General features: G+C 34.2%; 1 protein-coding gene across 1 annotated transcript in view; it reads right to left on the bottom strand.

Moving 5' to 3' along the window:
• Positions 1–19,402, bottom strand: part of LOC105537568 (sodium-driven chloride bicarbonate exchanger) — a 295,346-nt gene that overhangs the window by 136,468 nt on the left and 139,476 nt on the right. Inside the window, exon 2 of the mRNA XM_011977214.1 lies at positions 644–725. Coding sequence (XP_011832604.1) covers positions 644–725 — 82 coding nt within the window. The remainder of the gene's footprint in view (positions 1–643; positions 726–19,402) is intronic.

Genomic DNA, 19,402 nt, shown 5'->3' on the forward strand with positions numbered 1-19,402 from the left:
AGATAGACCAATGGAACAGAACAGAGTCCTCAGAAATAATACCACACATCTACAGCCATCTGATCTTTGACAAACCTGAGAAAAACAAGAAATGGGGAAAGGATTCCCTGTTTAATAAATGGTGCTGGGAAAATTGGCTATATATATACATACCCCCCCCCACACACACACACACACACACACACACACACACACACAAATATGAGTAAAATGAGAATTCCAATTGTTCTTACCTCTCTTCCAAGTGACAGCCTACTCTGACAACACAGGCTGAGTTAGCTGCCCCTCCTGTCCCACATTCACTTCTCATACAGCACTTGATATGCTGATCTGTCATCATGTCTCAATTGATTGTAATTACACGAAGCAGGGATTATTGAAAGATTGACACAGAGTACAGTGCTTAGAATATAGTAGGGGTTCAATAAATGTCTGTTGGATGAACTGATGCTTCTCATTGTTTTCCGGCTCTGCCTATTGACATTCCAGACTGTACCAAAACAATCAGATGTACCCCTCCCCAATAAGCTACCATTACTCTGATATCAACTTTTGCAATTCTTCACAATGTGACAAACTACATTTATCTTTGAAATACTTTTGGAAAGCATACCAATAGCTATCCCAAGAAAAAAGGTCTTACCTTCTAAATCTTCTTTCTCAAAGTGTGTTTTGAGAATAGAACGAGTTCCACCTCTATCCACAACTGCTTCTTCATCATTTCTCTGTTAAATGAGGATAAGGAAGATTAAATGATAACACACATATTATCTTAATTTCAAAAAACAAACCTTGATATAATCTGATATTTCAAAGTTTAATTCAGTCACTTAAATCTAGTTGTTCATGAGTAGTCTATTTGATTATTAAGTGTTGGCTCAAAAAGAAGACTAAAATAAATTTGACCACATATTTGAAGAAATATCATCTGGTTTTTTATAACATTGGAGGCAGTCAAACATTCCAGTTGGCACTATTTGTTAGCGAGATGAAAAACAAAACAAAAAAAATAGTTATCCTATCTATTTAGTAACATGCATTTTTATCCTTGATAAAGAATTCTTGTTAACAAGATGACATTTTGAACTATGCAAGGAAAATATGAAAATCAATAGTATTAACACCATTAACGCTATGGCAGGTAAAATAATTCCACTGTCATTAAAAATGGGGTTGGGATCTAATCTCTTGAAAGCAATTAGTAGCAATTATTAGGTAAAAGGCAATTCTAATTACTTTGCTTCAGTATAATGCATTTTATTCTAACTAAACAGTAAATTATGATCATGTGCACTAAACCTTCTAGTGTCTCTCTATATTTTTGCCAATTTAGAATGAGTGGATAGAGGCTATGTCTTCTGAGTACTAAACATATGCTCAAAATACTACAGTCACTAATTTGGTACTCAAAAAATAATGGAAGGGGGCTGAGTATAATCAATCCATTTTGACAATGCAGGAATAGACAAAATACAAAATTCTGAAAGAAATAAAATGTAAACTATTATATTTCCAACTTTTATCTGGTTGTGCACACCTCTATAAAAATTACCTTAAAAGTGAACACTGAGCACAAAAGGAGAAATAAAAAAGATAGACTAAAGGTGAGTGAAGCTTCCAAGATCTATTCCTGTCTATTCTGGTATATGACTAGTAGAAAAAAGGGCTTTGTTTCTTCTTTGAAAGCCAGAGTATGCTGAAAAGAAAATAAAAAAAAAATAAATTTAAAATGTAAAAACTTTTTTTTCTTCTATCCATCAATACATTAGAGCATCAGACATTGGGGACCTGCCTTTCTTCCATTACGGAAGAAATCTTTGACAGAATGCCATAATATGTAGCAGTGAATACAAGAGTCATGGGAATCCAGAAAAGAAATAAATTACTGTTAATTTAAGAGTATGGACAGAACAGAGAGGGGGAGGAAAAAAATTTTCAATGTCTCGATGTTGGAGAATTCTTATAAATAGGGCACATGAAGAATTAGAGTAAGGAGAAGAGAAATGAAAGAAGAATCAATAATGTCAAACAACATATAGACATTTTTTAAAATGATGCAAAATTATTTTCCAAAGTTGTTGAACTTGGACTACATGATCATTGGTAACCTTGTGAGGGGAACATATAAGGAAAATGCAAAAGTCAAAATCTAATCAAGCAAAACTAATGAGGTGATCTATCATGAATAAATGGGGCAAGAGGATATAGTTCTTGCCTTGCAAAGCACTGCTGATTCTCATTAGCTTACCCCCCACTGCATGTCTTTGCTTTTAGACCTTTGACTAGACTTAAGTTCCAGTGGGCCTTGAAAGGTGAGGTACAAAATGTGACCCACAAGGAGTTGAGCTACATTCCAAATAACTGCAAGGTGTTTCCAATCTATACAGACAGAAATACAGGAAACATATGTGGGAATGGATATTAAGGGTGTTGAGGTAATAATGGAAGGAATATAACATTGGCTCAGGCTGACTTTATTGATATGGACCCACTAAGCAGAGATCCTATATTTAATGTCATCACTCAAGGGGTTAGAAAGGACTCCAACAGTTTGGTTAGTTGGCTAAAACATGAACCAAAAAATGGGCTATGCTAAATGAAGTTGAAATTCCAGAACTGCTTTGTAACACTGTAGAGGAAAGTATATAAAGGCTTAGGAAGACTGAAATGTTGGAGTAGATTTATAATTTAAGGCCTGCTTGCCCATACCAGGAGGGTCCAGAAGACACATCTTTCACCAGGACTATGGGAAACGAATTTGTGATGGGAACCCTAGCATTCTTGAAGAGCTCTACGGTCTTTTTCCTCTGTGGGTCAGGAATTACAAGGAAACTGCTGTCATCAAACTGGAATCCTAAAATGGAGTTGGATAATTAGATCTGAGGCAGGACAGGAGCCAAAAGACAGCACATAATCACTAAAGATGGGTGTGGTTACCATATAAACAGTAGTAAAAACAGTAATCAGAATAGTCTGATTCAGAGACCTATGGTATTTGTTAGTTGATCAAGGTGTCACTAGAAGTGAAATAGATGGGCAGTCTACTAAATTCTTATATGATCTGTAGAAGCACAAAAGGTCAGGTTCTAGGTCAGTAAACAAGTCTAACTTGAATCATAAGAAGAGTCATGGTCTCTCAATCAATGTCCATACTTGAGCCAATTTACAGATCCAGAACCTCTTGAATGAAGGAGAGGCCAGATCCACTAGAGAAAGGATCTTGCTACACTGCCAAAAATTTGTAGTCTTTCTCACAGCCTTCCCCAAAGAGACCTACCATCTTTTACCAGGATGACTGTGCATTGGGGAAAAGGAAATAATCGGACTTTGAGGGAAATAACTGGACGCTGTCTCTGAACTGACACTATTCCAAACAGACTGAAAATGTCACTTGGGCTCACCAGCCAGAGTAGGGACTTATGGATGTCAGGTAGTCAGTGAAGTTCTGGCTGAAATCTGCCTCACTGTGGATCCAGTGGGTTTCTGAACACATCTTGTGGTTGTTTCCTCAGTTCAAGAATGAATAATTGAAAGAAAAATAGATTATAATTGAGAAGTCTTCAAAATCAGAGTATTTGTTTTCTTTTCAAGTCAGTTAGACCTTTGCATATCTGAAGGCTAAAGGAAAGGTGTCAATATAGAAGAGAACTAAGATGCTAGGAAAGAGGTAAATAAAAATTACCCCTAGCCCAGGTGCTAAGAAAGAATATGACTCTGATCTAAGCAGTAAGCTATTAGCATTAAAGATAGGGACTCTTTTTCTCTGCGGTTTGGGGGGAAGAAGATTGGAAGGGTTGTTATATATTCAGAGATATTCTGAATAAAGAAAATGGTAGGTGAGGAACCTTCTACTAGGTGGCCTTGTTTTGGGGGGCAAACTGAGAGGTGATATCATCTTCCAACAGTAACAGAGCAAGTAAATGAAGAAACTGAGACATTGAGAAGAATACAAATTCCAAATCCTTTTTGAGAATGATATTTTAGCTGATGTTATCAGGGCCTTTTTATGGGTACTCAGAACAGATAACTATTCCCATCAGTTTTAATTTCAGATGACCAAGGCAAAGGATTCTAAGAGAAAAATACCACAATATTTTCTGCTTCCTTTGGATAACACATTAAAAACAATTAAAACCCCCGTAAGAGCAGAGTATAGCAAGTTCCACCATTCTTAGACATTAACAATCTGTTTCCACTTAGCTTTTCTGATTGGTTTACTACTGTCTTAGAAAGGAGTTCAGGGAGTTAGATACTGAACTGGTAAATGAGGTGTGAGGTATATGGTTAAGTGTTTTCCTACTACTTATGAGGATGGCATAAATAGCAGTGTTAAAACACAAGACGTTATAGTCAGGTGTCTGAAGTAGGGATAAGTACAATTAACACACATTATGTTTTATACCAAATAAAGTTTAAAAATGCTCATGTCTGTGAAAAAGCCTGAATACACACACGCACACACACACACACACACACACACAAATAAAATATATATATAGATATGCTTCTTAATTCTTCAACATAATCTTGATAAAGATTTTTGCCTCCATGTTTTACAAATCAGTACTTTCAGGTAAAGGATTATAGATACATTTCAATCAGGGAGGTCAGCTCTCCTGTGCATCACACATAGCAAAATACATAGTGGAAAGATATGTTTTTTAGCCTGTGGTCTTGTATCTTTCTGACAACATATGCTGAGACAGATCAGGGCTAAGTGCTTGCAATCAGTGTTAAAGAAATGTATGAATGGAAAAAAAAAATTTTTAATGAAAATAAAACAGGATTCACAGCTATTGCTTTGCTCTTGGGCAGTTTTTTAAAAAAGACTTGGTTTGAGCAATAAAAGCAATAGAAAAAAAACTAAAAATGGGGTTTATATAATTTTCCCGAACCAGACAAATACAAGTTGAAGCCTATTAAGATTCTGTTACTGATATATTTACAAAGCAAATTTATTATTTTTTTTGAAAGACATAGTCAAATATATGTCACATTAGAATGAATCTCTGCCCTCTGAGGTGTTGTTAGGCAGAATGCCAAAAGCTAAGTCATGTATCCATGTTCAAAGGTCAAAACAAGCACTATTTCACTGTATCTTACGATGGCAGTCTCTTAAAAACAACTGCAAAATGGAAATCTTTGTGTAAAAGGCCAGAAGATGTTTTCCCCTAAGCAGTGAAACATTTAATTTTTATTTCAAGAACCTGAATCAATTTTTAACTTATATGAATGATTTTTCTCTTTATTTATATAAGGCACCTATGCTATCCTCAACCAAAAGACAATTCCATTAAATAGTTGGAAAGATACTGAGAGTGAAATTTTACAGCAGAAGTAGAAGTAGAATCTAAATACGAAATAGTTGATTATTTAATTCCTGTACAAGTTGCAAGGAAAAATGACTTAATTGTAACATTTATTTGAAAGAAAAATACGAGAAGCTAGAATATGACTGTAATTCAATGTACGTGTCTCATTTTGAAGCTTCATATACAGTACCCCCTTTAAATACTCGTTGGATGCTTCACAGAAAAATCAAATGTATACTCTTTTAGGCAAAAAAAAAAAAAAACTCAAGATACAAATTAACACTAATATATGTACTAAAAGTCCTCTACTTTTGTTACAGTTTGAAAGATCATTTCAATATTGTTCAAAACTTTTTAATAGAGTACTTCCCTTCCTCCTTGTTATCAAGAGCAAGTAAACATGGGACATGATGAAGGGAATGCAGAGGGACATACAGCACTGGGTGCCAGCCTTTTGGTTACCCCAAACACATAGTAAGATAAATTTTTATTTCATTTCGTACTGAGTTACTCTCTAGATTTATTGAACATCAAACACATTAATGCATCCTAATTTCCACATGTATTTGCTCATTTAGGAGTAAACTTTAGCACTGTGTAAGGAAGAAAACATGTAAACATATCGCATTTTGCATTGTCCCTTAGTATAATCTACCTTTGCTATACCATCAGGTAAACTTTGTTTTTTTTGGTTTTTTTTTGTTTTTTTTTTTTTGTTTTTGAGTCTTGCTCTGTCACTCAGGCTGGAGTGCAGTGGCATGATCTTAGCTCACTGCAACCTCTGCCTCCTGGGCTCCTGGGTTCAACCAATTCTCCTGCCTCAGCCTCCCAAGTAATTGGGCTTAGAGGCATGTGCCACCACGCCTGGCTAATTTTTCCATTTTTAGTAGAAATGGGGTTTCGCCACATTGGCCAGCCTGGTCTTGAACTCCTGACCTCAGGTGATCCGCCTACCTCAGCCTCCAAATGCTAAGATTACAGACGTGAGCCACCACGCCCAGCCCCACTGGGTAAACATTTATAAGATAATCAATTCCAGTAAGTAGTATAGGACAGTGTTTTAAAATTTTTTTGGACATGACCCATAATGAGAAATACATTTTATATCTCAACATAGTCACATATTTATATATGTGTAAACAAAACAAAAATTTCACAAACCAATACTTACTATTAACAATGTACCCTGATATTTTCTACTCTGTGGTATTCTACTTCATTTAAAAATACTCATCACTATCCATTAAATTTTTTTCAAGACTTATTAATAGATTTTTATCTGCAAGTTAAAAAGCACTGGTAAAGACTATTGCCCTGGAACAGAGTAATAGTAACTAATCCGACAGAAATCACACCTTAAGTCCATTTACACAGGCTTCTAATCAAATGAACAAACTCTAATACATTACTTTTCAAGTTAACATTTTCCCATTTTAGAAGTGTCAGTTGTGTTAATTTTGGAAGAGAAGAATTTTTTGTTGTTACATTTTACTAAACAAATATTAGAGAGCAATAGCAAAAAAAGATTGCTAGCTCAACTTTCACATCTGAATCAGTGCATTCCCTAATGGAAGAGCAGCTAATATGGGCCACTGCATTTCACTGTTACAATGTTCACATAAAAATATCAACTATTTCTTCTGGAATTGTTTGTGAATATCATTAATCTCTTTATGAATATGTTAAAAATACATTATTCTGATTTACTATAACTCTTGTCCATGGTCTGAACAAAATATGTTTTTTCCAGTTTTACAAAATAAAACTAACAATAATGCCATGAGCTGTAAAATTCAAATATTTTATATCCATTTGTGAGCCTTTTAGTAATTCTCTTTGCATTCTAGAATGAATAGAGGACAAAGCGGTTTATTTTCATTTCTGAATTCTTTCTTCAACTACTTCTAACTCTGTCCTTCTACTCTGTTCCTTTCCTCTGCCTATAAATCTCCATTTTCATTGATTTTTTATTTAGCCTTCCACTATTACCACTTGATAGTCTAAGCAATTGTATTTATAAGTTAATATATTATCCTTCCTTTAAAAAAAGATGGCATGCTAGAAACACTTTCTTGTGCCTTGCTTTTCTTACTTAACAATATATCCTGAAAATTATTTTACAGTATGTAGAGATCCTTCTTATTCATTTTATAGCTGTATAATACTCCATGGTATGGATGCACCATAATTCAGTCAACCAGTCTGCTATTGACAAGCATTTGAATAGCCACCAGTCTTTTGCTATTACAATTATTGGCAATAGATAACCTTGTACATATATCACTTTATATTTTTGCCAGTTTATTTTCTGAGATAGATTCCTAGAAGTGGATTGCCATGTCAAAAGATTAGATGAATCTGCCATTCTGCCAGATGGTCCAAATTCCCCTTCATAAGGTTGTATCTCCCCGCTTTATTTATCATATCAATTTTTAAAAAGCAACCACCATTTCTGCCTTTTAATTCGCTATTAGGACAGTATAATGTACTATATATTCTCCATTAACCCTTATAAATCTGCTTAGCACTCTTTTCCCCATGCTGTCTCTTTATAAACTACATCACCAGATTCCTTGCCTTCCACCTTCTGGTTAAGTTCAGCCAAAGGGAGACCATGTCAGAGGGTTGGACCATGGGAGAAGAGAGGCATAGCCCCTGTTAGGCCATAGTATGGAAATGGCTGCATTCCTCTATCATAGACCAAAGCTCTTGCCCTATGACTCCTTTACACCTATAGCTCTTGCCAATTTTTATTAACTGCTCCCACACCTCATTCCTTTAGGCCTAGGGGTAGTACTAGATTCCTGTTGTTGCAGGTCTCCAAGATTTCATGAACCCTAGTTGATTTCCCTTTATCCTGCCTACACCTTTATATGTATTTTTAATTTCTTATTTACCCACACCATTACAAATAGTCCTTTCATTAAACTTTCTTTATCACCCCTTTGGAGTGACCATCTGTTTCTTGCTATGACTCTGACCTATACATGTGTGTCATGTTTATTTTAATGACTAAAACTCCATGGCTTCAAATTGTGTGGAAATGGACATGTAATTAAGATGGCAATCTATGTACATGACTTTGAGTAAGAAAAATCTTTCAAAAAAATACTGCTGAATGAAGGGTAGAGTAGAAAATGGCAGGGAAATAAAAAAGAGAGTATAAGAATAAACTTCTGGATGTGTGAAAGGAAGTGAAAAAGAACAACTAATAAAATATAAGTATGGAACACTTTCAAAGAAGTTTTCCCATAACTCAAGGAATGCATGGTCTCTCTCAATCTATGGGTGAGTATCTTCATTAATATAAATAAAACATTTTCTAATATTAATTTAAGGAGCAGTAAAAATATATGGACACATATATTTTATAAACATGACCTAAGAGCTAGTTTTTTAAGTGTTTTTTATTTTCAAAGGTTTCAGACTTCGCAATTTTCATTAATGTTAAAATACTTCATAGAAAACAAAGGTTGATTTTACTCATTTCACTATGTTAAAACATGAATTTTCCAAACTTGTAACATCTCACGTACCATATTACTTTCACACTCAGATTTAATAATGTTTTGCTACTGTTTCATTAAATAACAGATGCAAGAATTTAACTTCTTAGTTTTCTTTTCATCTTATTACTTTTATGTTAAATTCTAAAAATAAGAAAATTGAAAATTAACATTTAGATTCAATGCTAAAATTCAACATATGCATCCATTATTTACTCTAAAGTCATTCCATTTTGCTCATTACCATATAAGTTAAAGTGCAATACAAATATAAAAGACTCAACTGCTTAAGGTCTAATTGTATCATACTGCTTTAAATAGGGCAATATATATACAAACATCAGCTCAGAGATTGCTGTGTTAAAAGAATTTAAATACTAACTGAACTGAAATCTAAGCGTAAGTCAAGCCTAACTTTTAATTTCACCTCATATATTATAGTGCCATAAAATTTATTGGAATATTATTTGAAATTAGGTTTTTAAACTCATATTTATTCTATGACATAGACTATACCATCTCATGATAATACAAGTTAAATCTGTTTCATCTACTGTATTAAGTAAATCATATAAAATATATTTCTTCTAAGGTGGTCCAATAAATCACTCTGTCTTATGTATTTTTATTAAAGAAGCATTTAAGTTCCTTTCTAAATTGGGGTGTTGGAATACCAACCAACCAAATTAGGTTTCATTTATTTATGCAAAGCGAATGTGTTGTTTCATCTTTATATCTACAAAAAAAAAAATAGAACTGAGAATAAGAATTAGAGGGTGAAATCCTCTAATGTAAGAATAGTGTTTCATTTACTTGGAAAACTCCACCAATCCAAAATGGAAAGACCAGTTGAGGGACCACACAGTTAGGTCAGGGAGGCTCTGGCCTGTTGAAACGAAATAACCCAGGGTCAGGTTCAGGGTTCAAAGTTTCAGAGGTGAAAGTCCTCCAATGCTGGAGCTCCTTCCGGTTCAGGATTAAGTTCATCACAATATATAGTGTTATACTTCTGACTGTTGCTGTGACCTAAGGAATACTGTCTCTCCTAGTGGGCCTAACATCTACTAATTAAAGGATAAAAGGTATCTGAGAAGTTCAGAAAAGTTTTAATTAGTCAAAAGTATTTTAAAGGGTAGCAAAACCTGCATTTTTGCCTATCTGGTTTGCTCGTTTTTAATTCTAGATTTGATTCCTGACTTGTTCTTGAGGGTCCTTCTGGAACTTTCATTCTGCCTATGAATCCAATTTTGTACCCAGAACCTGATATTAACTGCTGCTAGATTTTCTTATTGGAACATGGACAGGATATTCCTGTCCATGCCATGTTTACTCTCTTCATGTTAACTTGCTCATAAATGCCTTACCACAAGGCTCCATCTGTCTTGCAGGCTTTCATTTATTTGTCCTGCTGTGTCCTTCCCTAAGCATCTGCCATATATTCCTTGAGACTGATGCCCAAGTCCTCATTCTTTCTAGCATATCCTATCTCTCTGCTGCTATTCTCCCATTCTGGAGGGCATCAGAAAGCCAGTGCTGTATAGAGACTAAGAGTTTGTATGTGCAGCCACATAACATCTAGATGTAAGTCTTGTTTTAATAAATTTCTATCTATGCAACTTTGTGTATTTTATGTAATCTCTCTGTCTTGAGGGACTTATTAACACATGTAAAATGTATGAATTTGCCTGGCATGTAGTAGGTTTTCAATAAATGTTATTATTGTTTTTTATATTATTTGTATATTGCAGGATTTCCTTCTTTTATATGGCTCAGGAATGTGACTCTGTGTGTGTACATGTGGTGTGTGTGTGGTGTGTGTGTATAGATATATACATATGTATATTTTATATATATACCACATTTTTTTATCCACTTATCCATTGATATATTCTTATGTACTATTGGGGCCACAAAAGCCAATAGGACATGGTTCCATCCTCAGAGAGATTACAGACTTGATGTAAGTGCAATAATACAATGGTATTATGTAGGAAATACAACAAGCAACACTCAATCATAAAGATTGTTAGTTTTTTCGGATAATGTCAGTAAAGGCTCCATTGAAAAAGACATTTGAGCTGTTTTTTAAAAGATAAATGAATCTTTGCTGGGCTGACAAAGGGAAAAATGATAGTTTAGTGATAAGTATCAAAACAAGAGCTGAGTTATTTGAAAAAGGGTGAAAGACATGAGCAGAACCCAGAGCAAGTCTGATTTGCTGCGAAACTTCCAAGCTAGTGATTTGGTTCTCCTTAAAATCTCAATGCCTGGATAGAAAACTTCTCTCAAACCCTGGGACAGGATTGAAAATACTGATGTAAAAAATAGAACTTTGAGAAATTATATGTATATATGTATTTGTATATAATTCTTAAAATTGCAAATTCCACGGATGGGCAAAACAGTTAACTGAAAGATGATATAAGAATAAGGGAACCAGGAAAAAGATCTAAAGAAATTACACAGAACATAGCATAGAATTACAAAAATATAAAAAATTCAAGAGAAACAACTAAAGAGATGGAGGTTAATATGAGAAAGTCCAACATATACCTAATTGAAATTGTATAAGGTAAGAATGGAGAGTGAAGGAGTACTATTTTAAAATAATAGGTAAGAACTTTCCAGAATTGATAGAGGACATGAATCCTCAGATTCAGGAATCACAAGAAGAAAACTGAAAGAAAATTCATGCCTACATGAAACAGCAGAATGAGACATTTTTAAAGCATCCAGGAAAAAAGTCACCTACAAAGAAATGACAAAATAACAAAACAGAAAAAACAAGACAATAAAATAATATCTGTATTTTTTTTGTTACTCTAGAAGTATATGCCTAGCTAAGCTATCATTCAAGAAAGACATTTAATCTGCACAGCAAAGGAAACAATCAGCAAAATGAAAAGGCAACCTATAGGATGGGAAAAAATATTTGCAAACCATGTATCTGGTAAGGGGTAAGGGGTTAGTATCCAAAAAATATAAGAAACTAATACAACTCAATAGCAAAAAAAAAAAAACAAAAACAAAACTTTTTAAAAACTTAATTTTAAAAAGAGCATAGGACCTGAGTAAACATTTTTCCAAAGAAGACATAAAAATGATCAACAGAAACACATTATGCTAAGCAAAATAAGCCAGACACAGAAAAGCAAGCACTATATGATCATACCTACATGTAGAATCTTAAATAATAGTCAAAATCATATAAGTAGAAGGTAGAAGGTTGGTTGCCAGGGACTGAGGAGCATGGGGAAATGGGGAGATATTGGTCAAAAGATACAAACTTTCAGTTATAAGATGAATAAGTTTTGGGGACCTAATGTACAGCATGGTGACTATAGTTAATAATATTGTATTGTTTACTTGAAATTTGCTAAGACAGTAGATCTTAAGTGTTCGCACCACACACAACACACACACGTAACTATATATGCTGATGGATGTGTTGATTAACTTGATCGCAGTAATCATTATACAATGTATATCAAATCATCACTGTACACTTTGAATATATACAGTTTTTATTTGTCAATTATACTTCAATAAAGTTGAGGAAAGACACTTAATATAAACAGAAGCTGAGAAAATTTCCCACCAGGACACCCTTGTTAAAGGAATTTCTAAGTATACGCTTCAAGAACAAATAAAGTGATACGAGAAGGGATATCTAAAGTGGAAGATGAAATGCTGAGCCAATAAACTGATGGACCTAAATAAAATAAAATGAGTTTAAAATCAATTTTATTATTGCTAGATCCTTTTTATTTATAAAATACTTGAAATTTTATATTAAGTTGTTTTCTAGATGAAAGTAAGGGTCATATTTTGGTTTGTATTCAAGTACCTATCTTTGCTTCAACCTAAGATTATATCGTTTGTAATGCTCTCAAATATCAGTATCCTTGTCCATCCCGGACAAAGTTTATATATTATGGACTTGTAGGAGACATAAGTGTCAATTGCAAGAAGGGGATGAGGATAGATGTATATATTTTTAAATACAATTAACAAGTTCTACCTTCTCCATCATTAAAAAAATGTTGCTGTTTGTAAGTTTGTAATAATCTACAATATCAGAATACTATACAGTGTTCAGCCTTCTTATCATTAATTAGGACAGTTCTGAGTTGGCCCACATATACAAAAGTCAATGATGCGAATTATTTATACTGAAATAAACCAAAAGTGTCTGTTATTTTCATGATTTACAGGTAAATAAGATTTGAACAGTCAATAATTTCAAAATGAAGCTGGAAAGAAGTTTCCTGATACAAGTAAAACCAACAAATCAAAGCAGAGTGGAAATAATAAAATAATATTTGAAAGGCTTATTGATTCAATAAATTGAGAAACTTCAAGTTTTTTTATGTAAGGAGGGAGATAAAACATGAGGAGACAAACTTCAATGATAAGTAAAACAAGCAGTGGAAAAAATACTGTATTTCAGGTGTGAGTATAAGTTATGAAAACTGTAGTGTTTAAGTAGTTAATTTTAAAAGCAAAGTAACAGCTCTAATCAGGATTGTTCTTTAAACCCAATGATTATTTATTAGTGATATGTTTTATCATATAACTTAAAAAGCAGTAGAATTATTAGTATACATGTAATTTACTAAAACAATGACACTACATTTCATTGCAATTTTAAGCAAAACAACTTCCTTAATGGTGCAAATACTAAAAATATCTCAAAATTCAAAAGATATAGAAAAGGAAATAAAAATACTCAACATGGAAAAAATAAAATCAGATTTGAAATGGGACATGAGGGAATAGAAAAAGGATGAGTAAAAATACACATAGGATTCTTGATTAATAACTTCTTAAATTTCCTGCATTATTTATTCTCTTCACAAGACCAAAAATTATTTATTCTTTGTGTTAAATTTGTATGTAATTGAGGTGATGGGATTTTTTCTATTTAGAAGAACTTCAGTTACTGGAAACATACATAATTAACCTGATCTCCTCTACTTAGCATATGACAGAAACAGCTAAAACTAATTTATAGTTAGCATTGTAGCTACAAATAGTTCCCAAGTATTAAATTCATACTGTCAGTTGGCACTAAGCTTAGATTTATAAGAGGCAGTAGAGTGGTAGTAAGCAAGGTTCTGAAACCACACTGCCTAGGTTCACATCCAGTTCTGACACTTATTTCTTTAGCCATGTGATTTTAAGCAAGTTCTTTGTGCCTCAATTTCCTTATGTGCAAAATTGGGATTATGTTACTTACTTGGATATTATGGTTATGAAGAGTAAATGAGTTACAAGTTGCTAATACGGTTATAATGCTATCTGGGAGTTCTATATTAGTGTTAGTGAAATAAACATACTTTATCTTATTTAATCTTCTCAAGAGCCCTAGAATGTAAATATTTTGATCCCCACTTCAAAGATGAGGAATCAAGAGCTCAATTTAAAAAGGTTAAATGACTTGTATTACAGCATAACTTGCCCAATTAACGTGAAACAATGTTAGGATTTGAATCAAAATTCTTTATTTAAGGTCAACTTTTATTTTAGATATAGAGGGTACATGGGCAGTTTTGTTACATGGGAATATTGCGTGATGCTGAGATTTGATGTAGAAGTCCTGTCACCCAGGTAGGGAGCAGAGTACTAAGTAGCTTTTTTAAACCCAACTCCCCAACTTCTAGTAGCCCGCAGTGTCTGTTATTCCCATATTTATGTCCATGTGTACTCAATGTTTAGCTTTCGCTTATAAGTGAGCTGACTTTAAAATTCATGTTCTTTCTGTTGTGCACATACTGCCTCATTTTCTCAAAAGCTTAGCCATTTTTTTGTTTACATACCACATAAACAACATTAACAATAATAAAAATTCTAAATAGACAAAATAACATTCCAGATCTCTTTCTGAAATCTTATAATCTTTCATATTTTTCCTTAATTCATGTCTATAAGAATATATATGCACATACAGTTATATATTTTGATTCTTTTAATCTGTAATTGTGGCTTATATTATTAATACTCACAGTATCATGCTATGCTGTCTTCTTTCTCTTCCTGGACTGTAAGAAGAGAAATAGTGATGACCCAAAAGGTATCAGCAAAACTGATGTGATATGTAACATCTGGGCCAAAGTACAGGACAGAAGGTTTGACTTCTCCATGTTCCTCTCTTCCCAGGTACAGTGGGCAAGGAGATTATGTGGCCCAAATGGTGCAGCTATAAAATCTATGTAACCCTGGATTTCTGAGTGACTGTGTGGAACAGAAGTCCATAATCGTGGTCCTGACTCATCCTAAAAATGTATGTGAGCAAGAAATTAACGTTTATTGCATTAAGCAACTGATAATTTATAGTTGTTATGCAATATAACTTGGTAGATCCTAACTAATAAGAAAACAAACATTGTCATATTCATACTTCTCAAAATCATACTTTCTAATTGCTGCATACTATTTCATCAGGTTAATATCATATAGTTTGTTTAATTATTCCTCTAGTGTTGGCAACTTAGATTTGTATGTAATTTCTCATTAATATAAATAATTTTACAATATCCTTATTTGTAGAGATTAAACACTGGAAAATTTAACAAAAGCATGTAGAAGATAAATTAATTATCTTTAGTGTCTACTGCAGCAATATGTGAACACAAATGGGTACTTAATTAAAAGCACTCCATCAAAATCCAATCAAATGGTACAGCATACTTTTAAAATGACATTTAAAAAACTTTTTAAAGGGGCAGGGTGCAGTGACTGGCGCCTGTAATCCCAGCACTTTGGGAGGCTGAGGGGGGCAGATCACAAGGTCAGGAGGTCGAGACCAGCCTGGCCAACATGGTGAAACCGTGTCTCTACTAAAGATACAAAAAATTAGCATGGTGACACAGGCCTGTAATCCCAGCTACTTGGGAGGCTGAGGCAGGAGAATTGCTTGAACCTGGGAGTTGGAGGTTGCAGTGAGCCGAGATCGTGCCATTGCACTCCAGCCTGGGCGACAGGGCAAGTCTCTGTCTCAAACAAAACAAAACAAATTTAAGGAACGAGTTAAGACAACAGACAGTAAAGAAAATAGTATTTGGCACAGAAATAGCTAAATGAGAGCAAGTATTCTAAAGCTATGAAGATATTGGAATTATGAGAAAAACAAATGTAAAATGCCTAAAAGACAGGGTCAATATTATGGGAAGAGAAGGAATGAAAACTCTCAATGCTCCCAAGGGATATTTGTGAGTATGTGAGAAAAGAGAGGGTGGTGTTGGCTTAAATTAACAAATAGAACTATTAGATTAATGGACTTAGAAAACGGGTGCTGGAGAACCCTTGGAAATCACCTAATCTATGATCCTTATTTTAAAGATGAGAAAACTCAGCTTCCCAAAGGTTAAGCCAAAAATCTCAGCTAGTCACACAACACAGCTTCTATTTCTTCTCCCTTTCAGATTCCTCCATCTTCTGTAGTTTGTAAAAGAAATTAATCTCAGTTTGGAAAACACATACCAAATGAAATGATGAATTAATGTGACATGAATATAAGTTTTTTTCATTGAGGCAAATAAACAAATCACTGAAGCCCATAATGACAACAAAGAAGAATTAGAGGAAAGATCTGGAAGAAATTTAGGGGGAAAACTGCATACCGATTAAGCGAAACTCCTTGTAGCAAAAATTGTATTCAATGAGTCTGATGTACAATTTATTTCTTTGTATGAGTCAGTTCTTTGCTTTAAAATGATATTTTTCATATCTAATGAACACTAAAAAGAACAAGGTAGGGAGACACGGAAATTTTGTCAGTTATATTATTTTGGTGTCTAGGTTCAAGTTTTTGCCTGCATCTGATAAATGCCAAGTTGCCTGCTTTTGACATGCTAAATTCCTTAACATTGAGCAAGTAGTAGTTGCATTTGTAATTAAAACTGTGAAATACTGAAAAATAAATCCTGTTCCTTATGAACTTGCTATTTCCAATGAATAAAAGCTCTTTTAATAGATAAAACATAAAAAATTACATACATGAAAGTATATACAAGAATATATTTTATTTTCTTACATAGTAGTAACTTGAAAAATAATCCTTTAAAATGCATTGCATATATATCTAATTTATTCCTAATCATGTGGAGAAAAGGGGGATAGGAAAAACAAAGACAGACATATGACTTCAAATCCTACAGAAATGTTACATCCCTGTGACTCAGTCAATCACATGATTGGCAAGCAGCCAGATGCAATTAGTCACCACTGTCCTATCAAGTAAATGAGAAGAAATTTTGATTGCCTTTCTGCCTTGAAGAAGACACATTTTGGGCAAAAAGCCATAATTCATATGAGAACAATGTCTCAGAGTCTGATATTTAGTGTTTTTTCCAAAGCTCTTTACCCTAGCAGCCAAAAAAATTAATTTTATTGTTCATGGTTCCTAATTTTGTCACAGAGTTGTTTTATAGAAAAATTCGATTGCAATTTTAAAAAGTGTTATGTTCACCCTCCCACTCGGAATCTAAATCTGCTTATGGGCTATTTACAGGCTATTTAACAGTCCCTGAGATTAAACTAGAGGTTGCACTATTTAGAAGTCGACAATACAACTCAAGAGGTCAGCAAGACCTGGTGGTTTACAGCTGTAATCCCAGCACTTTGGGAGGCAAAGATAACTTAAGCGCAGGAATTTGAAACCAGCCTGGCCAAACCCCAGGGCCACATAGTGAAACTCAGACTATATTAAAAACACAAAAAATTAGCTGGATGTGGTGACACATGCCTACAGTCTCAGCTACTCTGGAGGCTGGGCAGGAGAATCACTTGAACCTGGGAGGCAGAGGTTGCAGTGAGCCAAGATTGCACCATTGCACTCCAGCCTGGGCAATAGAGTGAGGCTCTGTCTCAAAAACAAATAAATAAATAATTCCAGAGTTATTTAACAGCAAAGTGAACTGTTGAAGATGGAAGTACCTTGAAGTTTCATAAAAGGGCTGCTTTTTTAAGAGCTTGGGAGTTTTATGTAAGAATCTGTGCCTGCAATGTATAGATGTATGTAGTTTACAGAAGGAAAGTGAAATAACCAGTAAAGTTTGATAATTTCTTCATTGGTCGCTCTTTCATCAAAAGTTAAGACTATCACTACTACTACTACCACTACTACTACTAACAGCTATAATAATATTAGGTGCTTTTCAAATTCCATCTCATTAAACCCCATAGGATATTGTCTCCACTTTACAAACGGGAAACTGAGGCTTAGAGTGATTGAGTAACTTGCTCAAGATTATAGAACTCATAAGTGGAGAGGCAGAATTTGAACTTTGATCTGCCTAACTCCAAACCCATGTTATTTGGCTAAATTTAAATCTTCAGAAAAATTGAGTCAGCCTATTTTGAAAAAGAGATAAAGTTTTTGAAATAGTGGAAAGAATGGGAAATGAATCAGTGTGATCAGTACACACATAAAGACACAGAAAAAGTTTAGCTTAATTGCTTAATTGGGGAACTCCAATTGATTGATATGATTATTAGAGCTCAGGGTGCCCACTGAAAGTATAAAAATGAAGCTGAAAAGAGAGAGTATATCTACATAATAAAAATCATGGTGAGACTCATTTTATACCATATGAGCAAAGATTATGAATTGTTTTATAATTTAACGCTTTGTAAATAAATTGTTTCTCTGCATAGGAGAAATATTTCATTTTATCCTCTTTTTTTTATTACACTTTAAGTTCTAGGGTCCATGTGCACAATGTGCAGGTTTGTTACATATGTATACAGGTGCCATGTTGGTGTGCTGCACCCATTAACTCGTCATTTACATTAGGTATATCTCCTAAAGCTATCCCTCCCCCGATCCCTGTCCCCACAATAGGCCCCGGTGTGTGATGTTCTCCTTCCTGTGTCCAAGTGATCTCATTGTTCAATTCTCACCTGTAAGTGAGAACATGCAGTGTTTGCTTTTCTGTTCTTGCGGTAGTTTGCTGAGAATGATGGTTTCTAGCTGCATCCATGTCCCCACAAAGGACACTAACTCATCCTTTTTATGGCTGCATTGTATTCCATGGTGTATATGTGCCACATTTTCTTAATCCAGTCTGTCACTGATGGACATTTGGGTTGATTCCAGTCTTTGCTATTGTGAATAGTGCCGCAAAAAACATACATGTGCATGTGTCTTTATAGCAGCATGATTTATAATCCTTTGGGTATATACCCAGTAGTGGGATGGCTGGGTCAAATGGTATTTCTAGTTCTAGATCCTCGAGGAATCACCACACTGTCTCCCCCAATGGTTGAACTAGTTTACAGTCCCACCAACAGTGTAAAAGCGTTCTATTTCTCCACATCCTCTCCAGCACCTGTTGTTTCCAGACTTTTTAATGATTGTCATTCTAACTGGTGTGAGATGGTATCTCATTGTGGTTTTGATTTGCACTTCTCTGATGGCAAATGATGATGAGCATTTTTTCATGTGTCTGTTGGCTGCATAAATGTCTTCTTTTGAGAAATGTCTGTTCATATCCTTTGCCCACTTTCTGATGGGGTTGTTTTTTTCTTGTAAATTTGTTTGAGTTCTTTGTAGGTTCTGGATATTAGCCCTTTGTCAGATGA

The sequence above is a fragment of the Mandrillus leucophaeus genome, unplaced genomic scaffold, assembly GCF_000951045.1.
Source record: "Mandrillus leucophaeus isolate KB7577 unplaced genomic scaffold, Mleu.le_1.0 Scaffold1749, whole genome shotgun sequence".
In the NCBI taxonomy this organism is placed as follows: Eukaryota; Metazoa; Chordata; class Mammalia; order Primates; family Cercopithecidae; genus Mandrillus; species Mandrillus leucophaeus.